The 22,794-nt window shown below is 40.2% G+C and overlaps 1 protein-coding gene across 9 annotated transcripts in view; it reads left to right on the forward strand.

The window, feature by feature from the left end:
* The window catches only part of TP63 (tumor protein p63), a gene marked incomplete at both ends in the record, with an annotated part of 227,026 nt that overhangs the window by 195,740 nt on the left and 8,492 nt on the right, over positions 1–22,794 (forward strand). For 3 of the 9 annotated variants that reach the window (XM_080806124.1, XM_080806126.1, XM_080806128.1), the window contains 6 exons: positions 1,736–1,922; positions 4,049–4,164; positions 5,323–5,432; positions 6,107–6,243; positions 8,057–8,139; positions 10,490–10,626. In XM_080806124.1, coding sequence (XP_080662250.1) covers positions 1,736–1,922; positions 4,049–4,164; positions 5,323–5,432; positions 6,107–6,243; positions 8,057–8,139; positions 10,490–10,626 — 770 coding nt within the window. Of the gene's footprint in view, positions 1–1,735; positions 1,923–4,048; positions 4,165–5,322; positions 5,433–6,106; positions 6,244–8,056; positions 8,140–10,489; positions 10,627–16,723; positions 18,159–22,794 lie in introns of those variants that run through there. The other 6 variants (XM_080806129.1, XM_080806131.1, XM_080806130.1 and 3 more) reach the window with 3 other exon arrangements.

The following is a 22,794-nucleotide window of genomic DNA, read 5'->3' on the forward strand; positions in this document are numbered from 1 at the left end:
ACAAAAGTACTGCTCTAGTTTTCATTCAGTATTTCCCGAGTAGAGTTTTATTTTTGTGGTCGATTTTTGGCATGCTCCCTATTTCCTCAAGCGATATAAAACCCGTTTGTTGTGTCTAATCCTTGACCTGTGGGCATGGTTATGCAACACACTTCTTGCATTAGGAAAATTTTAACTGAAAATTTCATATACTAAAATGTTTGGGATGAAAGATTAAATATTTCAAAAGGAAGAAATAAAGCAATCATTTTCAAATGCGCTTTTTAAAATTTTTTTAAAATTTTATTTATTTATTTGACAGAGAGAGAGAGAGAGAGAGATCACAAGTAGGCAGAGCAGCAGGCAGAGAGAGGGGGAAGCAGGCTCCCTGCTGAGCAGAGAGCCCGATGCGGGGCTTGATCCCAGGACCCTGGGATCATAACCTGAGCTGAAGGCAGAGGCTTAACCCACTGAGCCACCCAGGCGCCCTTCAAATGCTCTTTTTAGTCAGACATTTGTCTTTAGTCAGAGTTGGGTTGAAACATATCATTAATAAATCTTTTTGCCACTCTGGCTCCTGGTCCCCAGTGTCTTTCCCCTGGAGCACTGTGGCTGCCAATTAATGATTGCAACCTGTGTGTGTATGCATGTGTGTGTGCATGTGTGTGTGTCTGTGCGCACACGCGCGTGTACCTTTGTTTGGGTAAGTGTTACTCGGTGCCCCACTCTTGGCTGGCAGTGCTGGTGTCTGGTAGTTTCACTGCAGCAACAAAATGAGGAATGCAGGGATCGGGTATTGGCTTAAGAGAACAGGGATGCTAAGGTTTAATAGAATGTAAGGATTAGAATGGAGACTTTCTACATTGGTTCAGAGATGGGGAGGGGAAGAAACACAGGAAAGGAATTTTTTTCTTCTATTTGGTTCTAGATCGCATGCTTTCTTCCCCTATTTTGCCAGTTCTACAACCAACCAACCAACCAATCAAAGAATCTCTGAATTTCCTCTCCCTCAGAAGGAAGTGTGGAGAATAAAAGTTTCAGTCACTTATGAGTGAAGAGATCTGTATCTTGATGGATTTTGCCATCATGATTTGTATCATTATGATAGGCTACTCCTGTTCATGAGTGTATAGGAGCAAATGGCCCCTTTCAGCTTTCTCGTTGTCTCAGGCTATGGCATGAGAATATAAGGGCAACAGTTTGGGAAAACTTTTGCTTTGCAGTTTTCTAATCGGTTGTCCTTGGGTAAAATCTCTTTACTCTCTGCTAGATATTCCATCTTAATTTTTTTTCCTCCATAAATCCTATTTTCTATGAGTCTCTCTAAAGTATTATAAGGGCAGGGTAAATTATCATCTGTTTAGTATCACTCAAAATATGAAAACATTGTGGTTTTTTTTCTACTTAGTTTCTGGATTTCTGTAAAGCTGTTTGGGATATGAATTATTTAAACCCCTCTGAGACTCAATTTCTTCATCCTAATGAGAAGATACTGGAAAATAATGACATAAATGTGTTTTGATAAATGTGAAGTCTTTTATTGACAGGACGTCATTTAAGGGGGGGGATGGTTAATTTGATTAGTGACTATTACTCCTTCTGGTAAGATTGCTAGCTGTCATCATCGGCTATGTAGTAGCCAGTCGTACACATGCATCTGTAGATAGTGGACCTAGTTTCCTTGTTCTGAGTTGGAAAGTAACAATATCTCCTGTCGGTTCTTTCCTCCCACCACCATCGGCCCATCTCTAAGCAGTATTCCACTGAACTGAAGAAACTGTACTGCCAAATTGCAAAGACATGTCCCATCCAGATCAAGGTGATGACCCCACCTCCACAGGGCGCTGTCATCCGTGCCATGCCTGTCTACAAGAAAGCTGAGCATGTCACCGAGGTGGTGAAACGGTGCCCCAACCACGAGCTGAGCCGTGAATTCAATGAGGGTAAGAATTGGGATCTGGGGCTGCTCGGCTAAACTCCTGAAAAACAGAGATCCTGTGGAGATTTTTCTTTGGGGTCCATCTACCTGGTTCTAAACTCTGCAATCTGAGGACAGCTCAGTCTACCTCTTTGTCTAACAGAGTATCTGAGAATAATGATAACCACATTTGTGGCTCCATAACAATTGGACTATTCATAATTTAATGTTGGTAATTACTAGGTACCAGAACTTGCCTCTTCACTCCCTGCTGTTTCCTTCCTTTTCCTCTTTTCTTTTTTTAAATGAGAGGGTGTAGGAGGGACAACCTGACATCTGACCCGTTCAGCCCAGATGAGGGTAACCTTCAACTTTAGTGCCTTTCCTAGAGTGGTTGTCTAGGCCATACCAATCAAGAGCTGGAAGGAGCATAAAAGGTGAGAAATAAGAGAAAACAGAAGAGGAAAGTGGGAAAAAAAGAAAAATGTATGAAGATAAATAATGGACAATGGGAGCAAAGAGAAGATATAGGACATAAACTTGGATGGGGAACAGCAAAATCATGGTCTGGGAGTCAGGAAGTAGGCATTTTGGGGGCCTCCTTTAAGCTCAGTGTCAATGGATAAGTCACACCCCATGTTCTGAGCCTCAGATACAACAACAGCTTTACAATAAGGTCACTATATCCAAGGGTTCTCTTACATTGGATATTCTAAGGTTCTATGAAAGGAGTTTAAGTAAGGAGCAGTGTAATGTAGAAATGAAGGACAAGAGAACACGTAAGTATTCATCAAAAGAGGGATCTGGGTGCAGGAGGCTTGGAAGTTAGGATACTTTATATAGAAAATATATTTAAAAAAGAAATATTGGTAGGTAGCTAGTGTGATGTAGGAATAGATGGTAGAGAATAATGGAAGAATAAAGGGAGTGGATAGAATTTCAACAGAGAATGTAAAAATCCTCCCACCGTAACACAACTACTTTTTACACATTAATTTCCAGTCCTTGTCTACACAGCCTCATTTACAATACCTCTCCATCTTGATTTTCACTTAACAATATGCCTTAAAGATGATTCCTTATAGCTAGGCTCCATTTTAGGTTTCCACAACTGCCCTTGATGCATCAAGAGGATATAACTATATTTTGTTTTGTTTTGATTTTTCACTGTTTGACATAGCACCTGTTTTTAGTCATTGCCAAATAAATGATTCTGCAGAGAGCATTTTCATACTTAACTTTTGACTTTTATAGAATAACAATTTTTATACAATGATAATATGTACCCAAAGATTAAGAACACCTTTATGGCTCCCACTTCCAATTCTCAGATCAGCTTCTTTCTTTTGGAGCTCTGTCAAGTATCCCAATTTTGTGCAATCTGGCCTATGCTCTTTTAAAAGCATGCTTCCCTTTTCTGATCCTTCAACCTGGAGTTTTTTCAGCACCAGAAAACCAGTAAGCTTCTCAGGTTTATAACCAAAGCAGGTGTAAAATCAAAGCTTCCTGCCTGGCTCAGTCAGTTCAGCATGTGACTCTTGATGTCAGGGTCGTGAGTTCAAGCCCCACACTGGGTGTAGATCTTTAAAAAAAAAAAAAAAAAAAAAAGGTGTAAAGATGGAGACTTTATGGCAGAGAAAAGAACAGGCAATGATACATCTATTACATTTTGTTAGTATTTTTGCTAGTCAGTTTTGGGGAAACATCTATTCTCAAGCTGGGTTTTGGAGTTTTGGGCTTTTTTTTGTTTGTTTTGTTTTGTTTTGTTTGTTTTATGAACTTGTTCCTTCTACTTCTCTTTCCCATGGGAGCTAGCAGAATCCCTTCTATGGATCAGAGCAGAGACATAGTCATAGAATTCCTGGAAAGCTTGAATTGTTAACCTTCAGCACGAGAAACAAAGGACTATTCCCTAAATATAGATGAGCATTCCAGGCCTTTCTGTTGTTAACAGAGTCACACCTTCATTCATTAGATATCTGGCAATGAGATCTCTTCCTTTCTTCAAGGACATATGTTTCCTCTATTGAACAAACCATTTCTTTAGCCACCAATATTTTGCCCACGCAGCTTCATTTTCCGTCTCTCTTTCTTTCCCTTTCTTTCTTTGAAGGCAAAGAACTAACTATTTTGTCTTTCTCTGTTCTGCAGGACAGATTGCCCCTCCCAGTCATTTGATTCGAGTGGAAGGAAACAGCCATGCGCAGTACGTAGAAGATCCCATCACAGGAAGACAGAGTGTGTTGGTACCTTATGAGCCACCCCAGGTAAAAAGACAAGGGCTGGGCTGACTTGGGAGAGCATGTTTTGGTAATAAAGTGTGTTTTGAGGGTCTCTTTCTGCCTCAGTGTTTGTCATGAAATACAACCCTTTTTTTATTTCTCCTCTCCCTCTTTACCACACTGCTTCTCTATCTCTTTCAGAACTCCTACATTTGTACTAGGTTAACTTGATGAAATTGCTCTGTACCCACGTTCCCATCTTAAAAGCCTATGATAATTGAACTTGCAATTGGGTTAATATCGGGTTAATATTTCCAGTAGCCTACAAATGGGAGACTCTGAGGGGTATTTCTTAGCTCAAGTTTGGGCGAACAGGTGGCAGATTAGGAAAGTAGACTGGTGCTGTGTTAAGAACACTGGAGTAGTGAAACCAGAGTCTCGTGGTTTGCCTGTTTGCTGTATGGGCGGTTCGCTTGTGGCTCTGCCTCCCTAAACTTCAGTTGCTTTGCCCATAAATGACCACTTTAGAATAGCTGATTTAATCCGGAGGACATTTTAGCTCCAGAGTGTTATTTATGGAACTGTATATTTAAATCTGTGTTTTCCTATTTTATCCACATGGGGGAAATATCCCTGGATGTTGCTGCTATTTTGGATAATTTTTTCATTTCTCCCCCTGTGTGAATTAGGTGATAGGGATTAGCTTGCAAATGAATAAGATCAGTAGGATCAAAAAGTTTTATGATTTTGGGGCCCCTGTGTGGCTCAGTCGGTTAAGAGACCAACTCCTGATTTCTGCTCAGGGCATGATCTCGTGGTCCTGAGATGGTGCCCTGTGTCAGGCTATGCTTTGAGCTGGGAGCCTGCTTTTCTCTCTCTCTCTCTCTCTCTCTCTCCCTCTTCCTGTGCCCCTCCCCCATTCTTTCTCTCTCACTCTCTCAAATCAATAAATAAATCTATTTTTTAAAAAAGTATTATGTTTTAAAGTCTTTTTCACCTAATTTAGTGTCTGGTGTTGTAAACATTAACATTAAGCTTCCCAAGAGACAAGTCAAAGAGAAATCTACAATGGGTTTTAGAGCTTGTCTTTCTAGAGAAAAGTGTATCACCTCATTCAGAAGTGAGTCAGGTAGAGAGAAGTGAGAAGGAAGAACATCAGTTCAAACCATTGCTAATCCAGAGTCTTTTTCCTCCTGCGTTCAGGTTGGCACTGAATTCACGACAGTCCTGTACAATTTCATGTGCAACAGCAGTTGTGTTGGAGGGATGAACCGCCGTCCAATTTTAATCATTGTTACTCTGGAAACCAGAGAGTAAGTGGCATATGCAGAATTGTCATTCTGCAAAACACTGTGGGCAGAGGGCAACGTGAAATTGTGTTTGCTCTATCATTAACTTCCCATGTACAGCAAAGAGTTACCCTTGATTTTTTTTTTTCCTTTGTGCTTTAAATCCTGGCTGCAAACACCGACATAAAAGATCTAAGAAGGTGGAGACAGAACAGGGTGCATTAAGGTGGAGGGAAGAAAAAAACTGGGAAGGCATGCAAGTCACTTCATACCTGAATTCCTGACATTTGACTGCAATAGTTTCTGATTAGACAGTGTTTGTTTTCATGTGGCTCCCAAGGCAGTTAACAGTTTCTTTGAGTAAGTCTGGGCTGCCTCAGGGGGTTTTATCCAGAAACATCCACTGGCTTAACTCAACTTTCCTTCAAAATCTGTAGCTAAATACAGCTGTTCAGTTAATGGCTTGGAGGTTCTTTGCAGAACAAATGGAATGTTATTTACTAATATTGTTTGTGACATGTAAGCCCTTTTGTGTTCTGCCAAGTGCTTCTGGGTCCATCCTCAAAGCAGCCATGAGGGAGCCGGTAGTGATGGTGGGTGGGTGATGGCTGGCACTGCATATGGAAATGAGAGAACGCCAGGGATTTTTACAGTTCTTTTCGATTTCACCCTTTCTCTCCCTCCTCTCTGATTTGTAGTGGGCAGGTCCTGGGCCGACGCTGCTTTGAGGCCCGGATCTGTGCTTGCCCAGGGAGAGACCGGAAGGCGGATGAAGACAGCATCAGGAAACAGCAGGTCTCGGACAGCGCAAAGAACGGTGACGGTACGAAGCGCCGTAAGTAGCTGTAGTAGCCAAATGGGGTAGGGCGAGATCGACTCCAGATGTGGGAGCCAGGAGCGGTAGTGGGAAGCTGCATAGGAAGACCTCAGGGCCTCAGGGGCAAGTATGACTTGAGGTCCCGTAGCCAGTGCGAGCGGCTGTACCGATAATGGAGGGACTCCCGGGTGTGCCTGACAGCTTGACATTAGCAAATCATCCGGGTGAGGATTTCTTAGTCCAGCGGTCCTCACACTGTGACTTCCAGACCAGTAGCATCAGCATCATCTTGCCGCTGGGAAGAAAGGCAAATTCTTAGTTCCCAGACCTGTTGAATCAGAAACTATGCATATGTGCCACCGATACCAGTTTATCTTTCTGTAATTGCGCGGAAGGGCTGAAAATAGCCTCTGTCTACCTTATGAATTCTTGGAAACAGTGAGATTTACGAATATATTTCATGAAGCACCGTCTGGGGAATATGTAGATCTGGGTTTCATGGAGTTTTGACACATATAACCATCTTGGGGCCTCACTTACTTCATTAATAATGAGACTAATGATTTAGGGCTATTGTTTTCAAACTCACTTTGTTAAGCAGTGAAAGCTTTTTTTTAAAAAATGAAATCTTGCAAAGAAGACCCCTACAGTGCATATAGATTAAAGTAGAATGGGGCTGTTTGAAGGGGACAGGGGTCAGGGGTGGTCTGTGACTCTCAACTGTCTCTTGCCCACGTGGTACAGGGGCCTAGACCTCCAGGTAACAAAGTGTGAAAACCACTGACCCACATGTGCATCTAACTTGTGAGAAGAAATGGATTCTAGAAGGCACCTCGCATAAGCCTGTTATCACCACAAGTATTTTAAAGTATACCACGCTGTCACTTATTTCATGAAAACACGTTTTAATCTTACTACTGGTTAGTATCCAGAAGAAATAGAAATTGTATTGCATTTTACAGAACAACAGAATGTTATAAGAGCTATTCATCATCAACTTCTCACTGTTCCTATGATTTCCCTTCCTGTTAGGCTCCTTCTCTCCCTGATTATTCCTCAAAAAAATGTATACATATGATTTATCGTACACGCACACAAACATGCAATACATACCTATGTATACGATTTTATATCCACCCTAATTTTTCTGAGTCTGTCTAGTGGCATCATTTCTATATGCTTCCCTAAGCACCTCAGTTACCTACAAATTAATAACTTTGAGTAAGAATAGATCATCCGAACTTTGGCAGAAGAATCCTCTCTATATCCTGGATCCCGACTGTAGTATCTCATGTTGGAAACCTAAAGGATTTATGAGCTGCCTCCACTCACTTTACCGAAGGGAAAACCAAGGGCCTGGAAGTAGAACAGGCTGTCTGACGTTACGCAATGTACACATTGTCATGGGAGGGCTGAACTCCCAAGCTGAACACCTGGGCTAGACAGCTTCTTCTACAACACCCCTTCCTTTACCTCCTTGGAAGATAAATGATCTGAAAAATAAAACACCAAACCCATTTATCTCCCTTCCTCGAACAGCTGTTCACAGTCACAGGCGCGCAAGACACGGGGATCCCTGCAGTACCACTTAGGCCAAAGGCTCCCTTCCAGTTTCCCAGCGTGTCCTTCTTCTGCTTACTTCTCCCCACCCCCCACCCACCTCATCATTGTTAGGTGTATACTCAAGGCAAATGCAATGCTTACAAGGAAATGGAGGCTTAGGATGGGAAATGCTAATCTCACAGGGTTGCTGAGGCTGCTGTTTGTTTAATAAATGTACTAGTGCTTCAGAAATGTTCCCAGGATGAAACTTGCATTTTCCCTCCACCAGCTTTTCGTCAGAACACACATGGCATCCAGATGACATCCATCAAGAAACGGAGGTCCCCAGATGATGAGCTGTTATATTTACCAGTGAGTCTCCCTTGAGTCTTCACGATTGCTTTATTTTTACCTTCTCTGTGTCATCTGATTATCTGTGACAATGAGAAAGGGATGATGATGACTAGGGAGATAAGACAGGAAGAAAACATTGTTTGGGAAATCAGGAAATGATCCCTCTCCTCCCCTATTTTGGAATCTGTCAGTAGTGCAGGCCCCTCTACTTAAAACTTACCCAGTCAAAGCACCTCCTCTAATATAATTTTTCTTACCCAAATATTTACAGCTAAGTTGCCATTCATTGTTTAAGAATGATAAACTTACCCTAGACAGTGTGACCATACCATCCTGTGGCCAAGACTGAGATTTTGTCAGAAGGAGCTCACAGGGTCGACAGTAAAACAATTATAGACTTGACTGCAATTTCTTTTAGGAAGTGCTCTAAAGAAAGCCAAGCCAGACAGGATCCTCAGTTATAGGTGAATGACCAGAAGACTCAGCCCAGTTGTTGTATAAGAGCATTGTTCATTCCTATGAGGACATAAGTCCTCTCAAGGTCACTAGGGGGTCCCTTTCTAGACTATGGTTGCAGTCTGTGCGATGCTTAGTGCCTTAGGTTTTGGCCATCGAGAGCGGTGGCAAAGTCTTGGTAACCAGCATAACCCTAGACACCATGTTAGCGTACCTGAGACCCAGGCGTGCAGGACCAGGAGATTGACAGGGAGCTGCCTCCCCTGTATTGAAGCTAAACCAACTGGACAGGTTTGGGTGTGCCACACCCGCTCCCCTGCCTTCTCTGGGCCCTGACCTTCGGGGCAACAGACTGCTTGCTTGTAAAACAATGAGATGGTGAGTTGGCCAAGATTCTCAGTGTCTATTTTCTCAGGCTACGTATGTAAACGGACTTGTGAACTTTAAGTTCAACATTATCCTGATAGACCAAATATTCCAAAAGACCTAATGTGTTTTCAGCTGCTAAGATAGGAACCAGGTTGTACTAAGGAAGGCGGTACCTTGTCATCAGTCACATCTCATGTTTAGTGAAGATTTTGCCAAACTGGAATGTGTGAATTAAGGGGGGGGGGACTTTTAATTTAACATGAATTTAGTTGATATCTGTTGGATGGCATTTATGCTAGACCCTGAGCATTTGGAGTAGAATAGAATTTTTACCTTCCAAGGCTTTGCCTTCTAGCAAGGAGACAGAACATAATGAAAGAAATCCTTCTTCAGAGCTGGACTTGATGATGTGGGAGCACATAGAAAGGACAGAACATTCACCCAGAGTCTGAGGTCAGGGAAAGCTTTGCAGAGGTGACCACAGAGCTGGGATAAGTAGGAGCTAACCTGACATACGGTAGAAAAACCTTTTCATTTCTGAATTCTGACAAATCCTGCCTCTCAGGGAGGGGACTGGGAAAATGCCTAGGGAGAAGAACTGAAATAGGCACCCACTCATGGGACCTCACAAGCGCTCACACGCCCTGCTTGTCTCACTCCAGTCCTGGTCCTGCTCGTGCTTTGAAAAATTTTTAAGAGACCCTCTTAAATAGAGAAGCGTGTTTTGCCTCAGCTGAGAATGTCTGTCTTTCCAGAGATTGTCAATAACCGTTAATTCTCATTACTTTCAGTAGTTGTTTCTTACAAAATCACTACAGATGGTGTTCTAACAAATATTGAATCATGGGGAAGTTCAGGGTAAAGTTCCTGTGAGTCTCGGATCACAATATTTCCTGTGACCAGTCAGTACATACCCTTGTTTGATGTGTGTTTCTGTTTAAAGACACCTTATTTCATGTATACTATTGACTCATTTACACTGAACTCATGACCAGCAGCACTCCGATTCATGCCTAAATGAAGCTTATCAAACACGTTTTCTCCATAAGGCATGTTGCAGCCTTCTGGCACCTGGAATCCTAGACAGCACTTCAACATTCCCCTTGGGGAGCAGTTTAAAGAGCAGGTTCACCCCCCCAAAAAAAAGGAAAAAAAAAAGAAAAGAAGAAAAAACCCCACAAAACCCAAAAAACAAAAGACAAAAAACAACAACAACAACAAAAAACACACATACACAAACGTGGAAAATGTGACGCTGAATAGACCGTGGAAAGGACACTTGTTGTGACACGAAAGCTGGAACAAGACAGCATGCCCTTGTTCACCCGAGCTGGGTGCATGCCTGAGCAGCTGCGATGTGTCCCCCATGCATGTCCGTGAAAGGCCACAGAGCACCGTGAGTCTTGGTTTCTGTTACAAATGAATGTTAGCAAGCAGGCGAATTTGGCAACACTGAGTCCACAGATAAGGAGGACTGACAGTACTGCTGACTGTTCTGGAGTTCTTCATCTTTCCTTTCTCTCTCCTTACGCTCTGCACACAGGTGAGGGGCCGCGAGACCTATGAAATGCTGCTCAAGATCAAGGAGTCCCTGGAACTCATGCAGTATCTGCCTCAGCACACGATCGAGACCTACAGGCAGCAGCAACAGCAGCAACACCAGCATCTACTTCAGAAACAGTGAGTGTGTCGATGTGTCCTTTCAGGAGGCGTGAGTAAGAGTGACTGTTCGTTCCGGTCAGAAATGCGGTGATGGGTGGGTGACATAGAAGACGAGTTGTGAGACAGCAGAATGCCACAGGTTCTCATGAACTGGTGCGGGGACTCCTTTGGAGTTTCAACAACCTTCTGGGTTTCTTTCCATAGCTTGGAGAAGGTTCCACCTAGCTTCTGAAATTGAAGCTAAAACATTTCAGGTGAATTACAAACAGACTGACGCTAACACAGTTTGTTCCCTCTACCCCGCATCCATACACATCTATCAATAGAAGAATTTTGAGTATACGCTCTCCTCTAGTCGTAACATGTATATTTAACAACATGTGTATTTAACAACATGTAACCTTCCCTCATCCCAGTGGATTGTCCTGTACCTTGCCTGGGAGGCACACAATCCACTTTTGGGAAAACCATTGTAGACTGGGGATAGCACATAGGTTTTATTGGAAGTGACTCCTTGGAGTTCTCCGTTGAGGATTCTGAGACCTAGCGCATGCTCACGGGGAGACTGTCTGTATGCCAAATGGCAAAGTAGCATCTTACTGCCATGTCTTAGCATCTCTGTTCCAGGTTGTCTTCCAGCACTATGTTTTTACATAAATTGGGCCAGATTTTGCAACCATATTATCTCTGTGCAATGTATATATTATATATTTATATGTTCATTTTTACCTTGACTCTTAGATCTTTGATGATATGAACTGTTTTATGATTAATCAGAACAGAATAGCTCTTATGGGAGAAAGGAAAGTTGTCAAATCAAGACTCTGTTGAGTCTTAACCCTTCTATGGTTAAGAATGATTACTCGTTAGCTTAAGTGTCTATACTGGAAATATCGGCAGAGTCTCTGTAGGTAATGTAAAATGTATACATTTTGGGCCCATTTAAGTAATTCGGACATTCAACTCTACTCTTCAGACAAAAAGAAACGAAGCCAAAATCATCTTGCCTTTTACAGTAGAAATGTAAATGAACACTAAGTAATGGTTATTTTCTGATACATTAATAGCTGCTATAGAGAGATAGCTATGGAAAGCACAAGAAAGAGGGCTCCTCATCCTCTTTTTAATCAACAAAAATGCAGCCGAGGAATTGGACTGCATCTGTGAAACTCTGGAGGCATCCTCTGAGCACCTGCTGGCTCTAGGGTAGGCAGCTGAGGGGTGGAAATGAAGTTTGTGCTCCCTTAAAGGACTTCAGGCTCATTGAGCATTTAAGACCTCATTTGCCTGGAAGGGATCTCACCATTTACTTTGAGCATGAAAGTTTTGCAAATCATAATTATAAGGTTTTACAGTAAGGCTGAGTGGGAAGTTTAATCAGGAGGTTTCTTGGGGACACAAAGTATTCCAAAGGAGAATGAGAACGCAGGGTTGCAGACAGAGTGCCCAATGCAAATCCTATATATTCTTTAGGATATCAGAAGGAAATATATGTTAATATATTCAAGTGTAAAACTGATTTAGTTCTTTGTAAAATCTTGCAGCAGGGATCAAAGAAACAGACCAGTAATATCATTTATAGACCAAGAGAGGCTAAGTGCCTCTCTCTTAAGAGGGAAATATGCATGGGATGGTATTAAGAAACACTCCCAAAATGCCTGTAGTTCACTCTGGAAATATCTGGCTCAGCCAAAATGACCTCAGAAGGATTACATAGCCGCATATCATGCTGAACTAGTTACTCTGTGATAGACTTCCCTGTCTTTTTTCCAGCTAACAGGAGAAGTACTGTCAGACCAAATTGATACTTATTAAATGATGTGGCTTAGAAAATCTGACCATTTAGCACAGGGGTTGGCAAAATGTTTTTTCTGTGAAACATCAGTAGTAAACATCTTGGATTTTCGGGTCCATATGTTCTCTTGTAACTTGCTACCTAGTTCTGCCTCTTGGCACAAAAGCAACCACAGTGTGTAAATGAATGAGAGTGGCTGGTGCTTTTTATGGACACTGCAACTTTAATTCCATATCATTTTGTATCATGAAAGAATTCTTCTTTTGAATTTTCACACTTTTAAAAACATAAGTGCCATTCTTAGCCTGTGGGCCAGGTTTAGCCCATTCACTGTAGTCTGCCAGTTCTTGTTCTAGGTAGATGGGTGGATCTTCCTTCACGGGCTCTGAAGGCTTTGATTTATTTTCAAAGATTTATTTATTTATTGGAGAGAGGAGGGGGAGGGGCAGAAAGAGAAGGGGAGGGAAACTTAACCAGACACGGGGCTTAACCTCAAGACCCTGAGATCCTGACTACCTGAGCTGAAACCAAGAGTCAGGCACTTAACCGACTGTGTCATCCAGGCACCCCATGGCTTAGATTTTTTTTTTTAATAGGAATATTTGGAAGCTAATATGTATATCCTAAAGTATGTACATCCTAAGTAGGATGTTTTAGGAAAGCACACAGCGATTTATAAAATGGTATTTCAATATCTAACAAAACTACGGCCTTTAACAGAGATCTCTTTTTTCTGAGAAAGTTAGGCATGTCCATCCAGACAACAAGTATGGTTAATGATGAAATCGTATCATTGCCTAAGACTGCTATGGTTGAGTTGATTCACGTAACAAACTTTTACTGGAGACCTGTTATGGGTGAATTCCTAACCAGACCGCCTTTTGAATCTTAAGAAAGCTCTGGAAATTCGTTCTGCTCATTGTTTAAATTAATAGAACAATTTGAAACAATTCCTCTAGATCACACAATAAAAGGAATGGTTTCGCATCGTAGTTTTTGAGATTTTTAAGCGCGAAGATCCACTGTAGTCAGTCGGGGACGTGGGCAATTTGTGTTTGTTGACATGAGCACACATAACCCTGTGTTCGCAGGGGATGAGTTATCCAGGGCTCAGTCTGAGTGGCTGACACTGCTCTGAAGGGAAATTACTTTGTAAAGCAGTCTATTTCACCAAAGAGGAAAATGCATATTAAAATTGTTATTTTAAAAAGCCTGAGAGATATTAGAAACATATTGTCCCTTTTTTGCAAGTGTAGCCACAGATAAATAGTGAGGGAACAGAGCCTCATGGGTCCCTGGGGTATCCATTTAAAAGCTACATTGCATGTTTTCAAGTTGTTACCTCCTGGTATACAAGAGCTAACTTCAGTGTGATGAGTTGTGCATGGAAATGTGACAGACTGCAAAAAGAAATCTTTGCAAAATACAGACATTTGTTCTGATTTTGCCTTTGTTACATTTATACGGGTCTCCAATGATTGATAGATGTCTGTATAAATTCTCCAGTTGCTGTGTTCTTCCCGAGGTTTATTCTCCCTCCCACGACTCTCTTATTTTCATGCAAATCTCCAAGAAAGAGCATGAATGACTAGACAAAGAAAAATGGAAATCTGATTCCCTGATAATCATTTGAAAATAATAAATCAGGTTGGAAAATGCCTATAATAGCCTGTGATTTCCTTTCCAAAAATATAGACCGATTTTATGCTGGTAAGGGATCGATTTTGTGTTTCTCTTTTTAGTAGCAGAAAAATTAGTGGGAAGGAAATACACAGTTTCTACTAAGCGGCAATAAAATATTTTCAGTTGAATTACTTCTTTTAGTTTCTCACTGTGTGTTTTCTCTCTGCTTGCTTTTCATTTGTGCATGGTTTTCCTTTTTCAAAATTCCCTTCAGTTACCTTCATGATCATAGGCTTTATGGAGGTTAAATTTTACACTGAGTTCTTATGAATCAAATTGTTACAGATATGAGTAGACTTTATACCATTTACAAGGAAATTTGATTTTAGTTGATTTGTTCACATGGGAATAAACATCTGAAGTTATGTCTATAGAAGCCAGAATCTAATGGGAGACAAACTTGACCCGTTCTTGACGCTAGACTGCTTACCTTCACATTTTCAAGGGGAAGTAACTCTTAAGACAACTTTGGAGAAGCTGCTTGAGACCTTTAGAATAATCTTTTGATATGTGCACTTTGGACCAATAGTATTGCTTTTTCATTTTTTCCTATAGTTTATCCTCCTTCTTGGCTTCCACTCTGATCTCAGGCCAACATCATTTTGTGAAAATTCTACTTAGCCGAACTCTTGTTTTCCCCTGGAAAATTATTTTTTAGTTTCTACCGATGGATTTATTTTAATCATAATACAAATACGTGACATCCCGAGGAGCCCTTAGGGTATCATTCTCCTTGAGATTTCTTGATGATTGTAGATTATCAGTAATGCAGGTCAGAGAAGGAGTAGAGTGGGATCTTCAAGGTCATAGTTTTAATCTCATACCACAGCTGGGGAAACTGAGGCCCAGTGAACTACACCGTTGATTTCATGGCCAGTTTATAATAACACTAAGATGAGAATCAGATTTGGAAGACACAGCTCTTTACAATGTTTCGTCGGCTTCATTACTTAAGAAAGTTATAACAATAACACTAAAGCAAGCGTCTTTGCCCACTTTTAGGTCTCTACATCATTAGGCATTTATCCTTGTGGTTTCAATATGAAGTTTTACCTCTTTAAGCACATTTGGCTATAACTTCCTTCAAGAATATTGATAATTTTTCCTGAGATTGCATATCTGCGGGGGAAGCAGGCAGTGTTTTCAGCATTATCAATGGAGGAAAGAGCAGAATACATACATCTATACCTCATCGTTAGCTGTGGTTTAGACCGTTTTTCTAGGTTTAATTTAGAAATCCTTCACATGTCCAGGGTATTTGTTTGAAATTGCCAGTCCCATAGGTAAAAACAGGTGGATTTTGACAGTTTCACTTGGGTCAACCTTACAGCTCGAGGACCTGCACACTTTTTGCAGTTTACGCAGTGCTACTTTCTGAATTTCACAGCTACATTACAAAGTTGTCAGGGCAGAGATTTATTAGCTATGATTTGGTAATGAGGGAAAAACTGAGAGTAATTAAATTCAGATAGATTAAATCACTTTTCTAAGTTCTCACGTCTCATTGCACCACTAATCTCAGTTCTAGGTCTCAAAGTATGAACCCCTGTGGTCCATATACTCTTACCATAACAAAAACATGATTTCTGCATGTTGTCTCACTGAGCGCTTGCTCCAAGAGAAGCCCCAAAGTGTACTATCCAAACAAGAAGTCAAAACTATAGCTCTTTACCAGAGAATAGATTGCTTCCCTGCTAATTTGTATGCTGGCATATTCTCCAAGATGATCTCGATTCTTGCTGGTGAGGTTGGTTTCCCAAATTCCAGCCCTAAGCAAGTAAAAATGGCTTTGTTGCTTTGCAAGGAGTAACCGAAGGTGACTCAAAAGCCATCTGGGAAAGAATTCCCAAACAGTTCACGGGGTTGCACAATCTTCAGCAAAATGAGAAGGTTTGTTCCTGGCATCCTTGTGGCATAATTGATTTCTTAATTATGTAAAAGTTTCTTTCATGAGTTTGATATGTGCATTTGTAGGCCAAGTTTGTGACTGAAAGGATTAAGATATTTATCCATCTCAATCTGGGCACCTACAAAATGCTCGTTAATAGTTCTTCACAAATGCATGACGATGCATCCCCCAGACTGATAAGATCATATTTCTTCATGCTTCGTAGGTAGGCCAGACAGGAGCAATAATGAGGTATCATAATTGGGCCGATGACATTTTACCATAGATTAAAATGAGTTCTTGTCTCTGCATTCTCTTTTTTTAATCTGTCCAGTCTGGTGTGCCAAGCAGTGTACTAAGCACCATGACGTACCCTGACACAGTAGTCCTCAAATGAATCACTTGTGGAACTTGTTAAAAATATGTATGCCTGGGCCCCAGCCTGGCCTTTGAGGGGGGATCCGGAAACTTTTATTTTTATTTATTTATTTTTTTAAGTTATACAGGTGATTCTGATAGTGCTGATTAACTACCACAGCTTTCTCTCATTTCTGCCTAAAACTCTTGAGAAGTCCTCTCTGAGAAATTTTAGAGGAGGATGACGAGGAAAGAGTAGAAATAGCTTCCCAGGCATTCTGTCCTGTCTCGCTGTGATCATGAAGGTAGGAGGGTGTTTCTGTGTTCAGTTGATGTGAATTTATGAAGCCTGAAGCCTTCACCTCTTCTTTTTCTCTGGTTCCTCTCTGCAGTCTCCTTTCAGCCTGCTTCAGGAATGAGCTGGTGGAGCCCCGGAGAGAAACCCCGAAACAGTCTGACGTCTTCTTTAGACATTCCAGCCCTCCAAACCGATCAGTGTACCCATAGAACCCCATATCTGTATTTGGAGCGTGTGTTTCTTGTGTTCCCGTATACATGTGTGCACACGCATGCATGTGTGTGCGTGTGTGTTTGTGTGTGTCCAGCTCTTGTAAGCAGGACTTAAAGACACTTTGGCTCAGAGACCTAACTGCTCAAAGGCACACAGCCACTAGTAAGAAAATCTTCTGAAGGGACTCAAAACTTAAAGAAAGGACGTTTTCTACAGATTCTGCATCTTTAGATCTAGCACTGGGCAGTCAGGAACCCCCATGTTTGTCTGTGAGCTTTTGTGTTGTTCTTAGAAGGGAGGGGATCAGGTTGGAAAGAGGGGCATTAAGATGTTTATTGGAACCCTTTCCTGTTACCCTCTGTTGTGTTTCTGAAACTCTTAAAGAAACTTTTGAGCAGGTCTCAAACTTAAGATGTCTTTTTAAGAAAAGGAGAAAAAAGTTGTTCTTGTCTGTGCATAAGAAAATTGTAGGCGACTGAGAGCCTCAGTCAGGCCTTTTTAATGCTGGTCATGCAATAATATTGCAAATAATAACACACTAAGGTGTCAAGTGTACTGCTGGACAGAGAGGTGATAATTACTACAAGTAGCCAATCCGGGGGGGGTGTTCTTTTCTTCTTTTTGAGAATTTGCATTATCAGTCTCCTCCCCTCATATGTAGATAGAAAGTTCATGAACACTGTCAGATCCTACTAGAGCCACCTTGTTGGCATCTGATATGATAGTCTTCCTTGCTCATGGAAATCCTTGAGCCCTATATCCAAAGCTGTTGTCTAGACCCCAAGGCAAACAAACTTAATTTTGTCATTCTAGTAGGAGGGTAAAACCACTCCAGTAATATTGTTCTGGGCAGTTCTAGATCAAAATGGGGTTCAAAGTCTTCTCCACAAGATCTCTGACTAATTTGTTTATTGAAGCCCCTATCTCTCAGCCCCACCACAGAACTGGCCATATAGCTAGCTCTGTTTACACTCCTTTGTTCAGGACACTTATGTTTTATTTAAGTGACGTCCAAGCAAACACATGTTCAAATCAATACTCCTGGTCTGAAACTTAAAAAGATAGAAAGTGTGGCTGACTTTCTCTTTCTTTTTTTTTTTTTTTTCTCAAAGAGTTTAGAGAATCTATTTCTTTCCATTTTAAAAACGTATTTTAAAATAATGGTATGAAGACTTTAAAAATCTTCCCCCACGTCTCCCCACACCAGATCACCAGCCCTTTATTCTGTGTTATCACAGCAATGATTTCTTGTTTTTGAGGCTGTTGCTTTATGGATGTGTGATTTTAATTTTCAATAAACTTTTGCATCTTGGTTCATCTTGCGGTTTTTCTTTTCTGTCTCTCTCTTTTTTTTTTTTAATTCCTTAAATAACGATATTTTCATTTGTGTGTGTGAAGTACTATGTGGAAGTCTAAAGAACAAGAATACTGAACAGTCACACTGGTTCTGTCTCCATTTCTGTCAGTATTTGGTGTTTTTACTGTATTGAGATAATCAGTCCTAGAAATACATTTCAATGCCTACACCAACTTGAAATATATTTTGGCTCTGTGTGTGTCTCATTTCATCATAAGGAACCAGGCATATAGTATCATTTGCCCACTTCTCTGAATAAGACTCAAGCTACATCTTCAGTTGCCAAACTTAAATAAAATCCAAGTTTATTAAATAATTTGTCTTCTGTGACATAGGCATTAGCAAATATTCATCCAGGAATATGTAATGGAAACTGTTGTCCAATTTTTTTAATTATACCAAGTTCCTATCTTTGAGTAATTGTTTTTAAAATCTTCAAAAACAATAGTTTCTGCATAAAAATAATGAATAGAATAGCTTGAAAAATGCTTAAGAAAAAAACATTTTTATGTTTGGCACAAAAACATGTTAATGAAATCAGATGAGCTCATTACATTAGCAAGGTGTTTTCAATTAATCTACTAACTCACTAAATTATTTTTAGAAAGTTTTTTTTTTTTTTAAGATTTTATTTATTTATTTATTTGTCACAGAGAGAGAGAGAAAGAGAGAGAGCACAAGCAGGCATAGTGGCAGGCAGAGGCCAAGGGAGAAGCAGGCTCCCTGCTGAGCAAGGAGCCCGATGTGGGACTCAATCCCAGAATCCTTGGATCATGACCTAAGCCGAAGGCAGCGGCTTAACCAATTGAGCCACCCAGGCGCCCCTAATCTAGTAACTTTCTAATACCCTTTTAAGGGGTTCACAAATCCCTGAAAGGGTTAGTGAGTATGCTTCATTTTTTGACATTTGCTTTTCTTTCACAAGTTTTTTTTTTTTTTAACCCCACCCTTATGTAAGTTTTTTATGTGTTTAGAGTGACTTATATAAATTCATATCTTTGAACTAATGGAAAATATTCTGCAGTTACAGTTGATCTATCTAGAGAAGCAATGCTGCCTTTTGTACTTAGAGGCAAGATTACCCAGCTAGAGAGTAAGGTTATAGGTAGGACAGTAGTGGGCAAACTTTCGAGGAGGAACACCTGCATTTCTGATGTTACATGGCTTCCCTCTTTTTGACCTTCTACATATAGGGGGTATTTTGCTTTATCTGCAATATCTCTTCCCCCTTTCAGATTCTGCACTCCAGAAACTGTTTGCTGAAATAGATTTACCCTGAGAGATCACCACATTCTACTAGAGAGTTATGTTTTAACTAGCAATGAAAGATTTAAGGCAAAAAATTAAAAAAAAGAAAAAAAAAGAAAAGGAATCCTTTGACGGGATTGTAGGTATCACCAACAAGATGGAGACGATGACTTTGAATTTATGTCTTTTCAAGAATTTGGACTCTCTGCCACATAGTCACTAGGCTTGGAATCAAGAAAACTGTTTTTTAATCCTAGATAATTTAAAGGTCACTTACAGCTCTAAGATACTGAATTTTATTCACAGAAACCTGATCATTAAATTTAAGAACTGGGACTTGACTTTTTCAGGATTTCTCCTCAGAACTAGAAATACATGAAATATGCATGTCTATAGCTCTGTTATGTTGGATTCCTAGAAAAATCTGATACTCATCTAGAGAAAACTGCCTGAACTTACACCTGGTTGTTTTTCTGAGGATAGCTATGTTCTCACTTTTTTCAGTTTTGAGGGTGTGTGTTTGTGTATATTGGCGGGGGGGGGGGTGGTAAGAAACCCATAGTGTCACAGATCCTGTTATCCTTAAATACTTTCTCCTCTTCAGAGTCCCCAGTAATCTTTGAGATTGTCCATTCAAGGACTATTACATTATATGTGTAAAGGAAAAAAACAAAACAACAACAACAAAAAAAACCCTTGTTCTTCAGGACCTTTAAATGGTCACAGATTTATTCATCTTGTTGCCTTTTCCACCGTACATAGAGCTTATCAGAACGTTCTCTGTATTTCAGACATTACATACTTAATTATAAACAGACTGCCCTGACCTTGTCCTCTGTGGCTTTAACTCTCTCTTCCATATTAAAGGAGAGGCATTCAGAATTTTTTACTTTTTTGCACTCTCTTATCCCCATTCATCCACTCAACCTAATTCCTGGATTTGTTCAAGTGAGAATACTTGCCACTTCCTCCTGTTAATTCTTAAACTGATGTGTCTCATCCCCTTGACCGAACACTGGAGTATTAAAACATTTGGTACTGGAGCATAAGAGTAAAAAGAACCTATGTTTCTCGAGCACCTATAAATCAAGGACAATGTCCAGGGTTCTTACATAATCTAATTTAATCTTTTTTTTTTTTTTTTAAGGAATGTAGTATATTTTGTTTTTTTTTTTAATTTTAGTTATTTTAAGAAATCTATTATTTTTAAAATTGAAGTATATTTCACATGCAATATTATAGTAGTTTTAGGTGTACAGCATAGTGATTTGACATTTTTATAACAATACAGGATGCTTACCATGGTAAGTGTAGTCACCATCTGTCACCACACAAAGTTATGACTATGTTATTGACTATATTTTCTGGGCTGTACTTTACATCCCTGTGACATTTATTTTATAACTGAAGTTGGTACCTTTTAATCTTCACCTACTTAGCTCATCCCTTCAACCTTCCTCCCCTCTGGAAGCCACCAGTTTGTTCTCTGTATTTATGAGTCTATTTTTGCTTTGTTTTGTTTGTTCATTAATTTTACTTTTAGGTTCCACATATAAGTAAAATCATGAAATATTCATTTTTTTCTATCTGACTTATTTCACTCTAGATCCATTCATGTTGTCACAAATGGCAAGATCTCCTTCTTTTTATGGCTTAGTAATATTCCACATATATATCACATCTTTAACCATTCACATATCAGAGGACACTTTGGTTGTTTCCATATCATTTCCATATTATTTCATGTTAGTCTACACAGCAACTCTTCTAGTATAATATCTGTTCTACAGATTAAGAAAATGAGACTCCAGAGATTTTGCATAACATCCAAAGTCAATTAGTTCATGTCAGATCAATTAATTTGTGTCAGTTAAAATAAAACCATCCAAACCTGGATGTTTTGGTTGACCCCAAAATTTATGTTTCTTCTTTATTCATCTCTGGTTTTTGGGCTAATTTCCTAAAATAATTTAGGCTGCTCATAATAAATGACCTAGTAAAATGGTCAAAAATAAATACCCACAAAAAAGAAATAGAGAAGGGAAGTGTGACAGGATTTGGAAGAAGGAATGTATTATAATAAAGTTCCAGGAAAATGCAAAGCTCTTAAAAATATTTTTATTTTCCTAATGGTGGACATCATTATTTTATTAATGGTGGACATCAGTGGTTCAAGCAATGCTTCCATTAACTCTTGCTTTGCATTTGAGAGACTTGGGGGCATGAAAGAGATAGAGACCTCTTTAGGGTTACAGAGGAACAACCTGCCTCGGGAGTCTGCACAGCCTGCCATCTTAGGTACTTCGTTGTGGGCAGAGAGAAAAAGCACTTGTCAAAGCATCACTTGGCCACCTTACCCTGAGCTTTTCTGTATTTTGATATGGATTTGCAAATGTTTCTAAGTATATCCAAAGTGCTGACTCTTAACACAAGGCTTCCGCACAGGGATGGAGTAGATTTGATGACAGCTGGGGGAACTGCCTTTGCTATAGCCCTTGCCCCTGCTGTACCTCGGTCCCCCACATTTCTCTTACCACTACACCCATTTCTTGACTCTGTAACTTATTGTACACTACCGTCTAATTTCTGGCAAGTTGCCACAGAATGAAAGAAAAAACTCTTGGACTAGGAACCAGGAGACCTCTCAACTCATCATTCAGTAATATGGACTTACACACCTTTATTCTTAGGAACTTATGTTTACATAACTGTAAAATGGAATAATTTCCGCCCACCCCTGCCTTGCCAGACCGTGTTCTCCTCCACAGGAATGTGACGGTCATTCAGTAAATGGATAAAGGAGAGCTTAGTAACCTGAAGTGTCTTACAGTTGGGAGGGCTTATTATATAAACACCAGTTTATATGACATGGACCTATAATTGTGAGTTCTTCAGAGGGTCAGAAGAGAAAAATCCATGCTCTCTTACTTTAAAATCAGTAATTGTAAAATGCAGCTGAATTGTTAATGGTACATCAACTGTCATCCTTATTTATGGAGATGTATACACAGCATATTGTTTGAATTCCTCTAGCCGTGGGTCTTCAGAGACAAGGAATGGAGCCTTCCCCATTTTGTGTAATTATGGAGAATGCTGAGCAGCTGCTGCAAAGGCCAAGTGTCGTCCCACAGCAGCACTCAAGTCCTAGAGCCCCCTTTTACTCTTCCTTCAGACATTATTATACCATGTTTGTCTGGAACCTAGGTGCATTTGTAGAGCCCTTAAAATTTTGTATTTTACATATTTATAATATAACTCAGAAAACTTTTTTTGTTCCTCTCTCTCCTCTAATATAAATATGGCTGCAGGGAGGAGAGAGACAGGCACAAAATAATGTCTTTTGTTTG

The sequence above is a fragment of the Martes martes genome (assembly GCF_963455335.1).
Source record: "Martes martes genome assembly, chromosome: 1".
NCBI lineage: Eukaryota > Metazoa > Chordata > Mammalia > Carnivora > Mustelidae > Martes > Martes martes.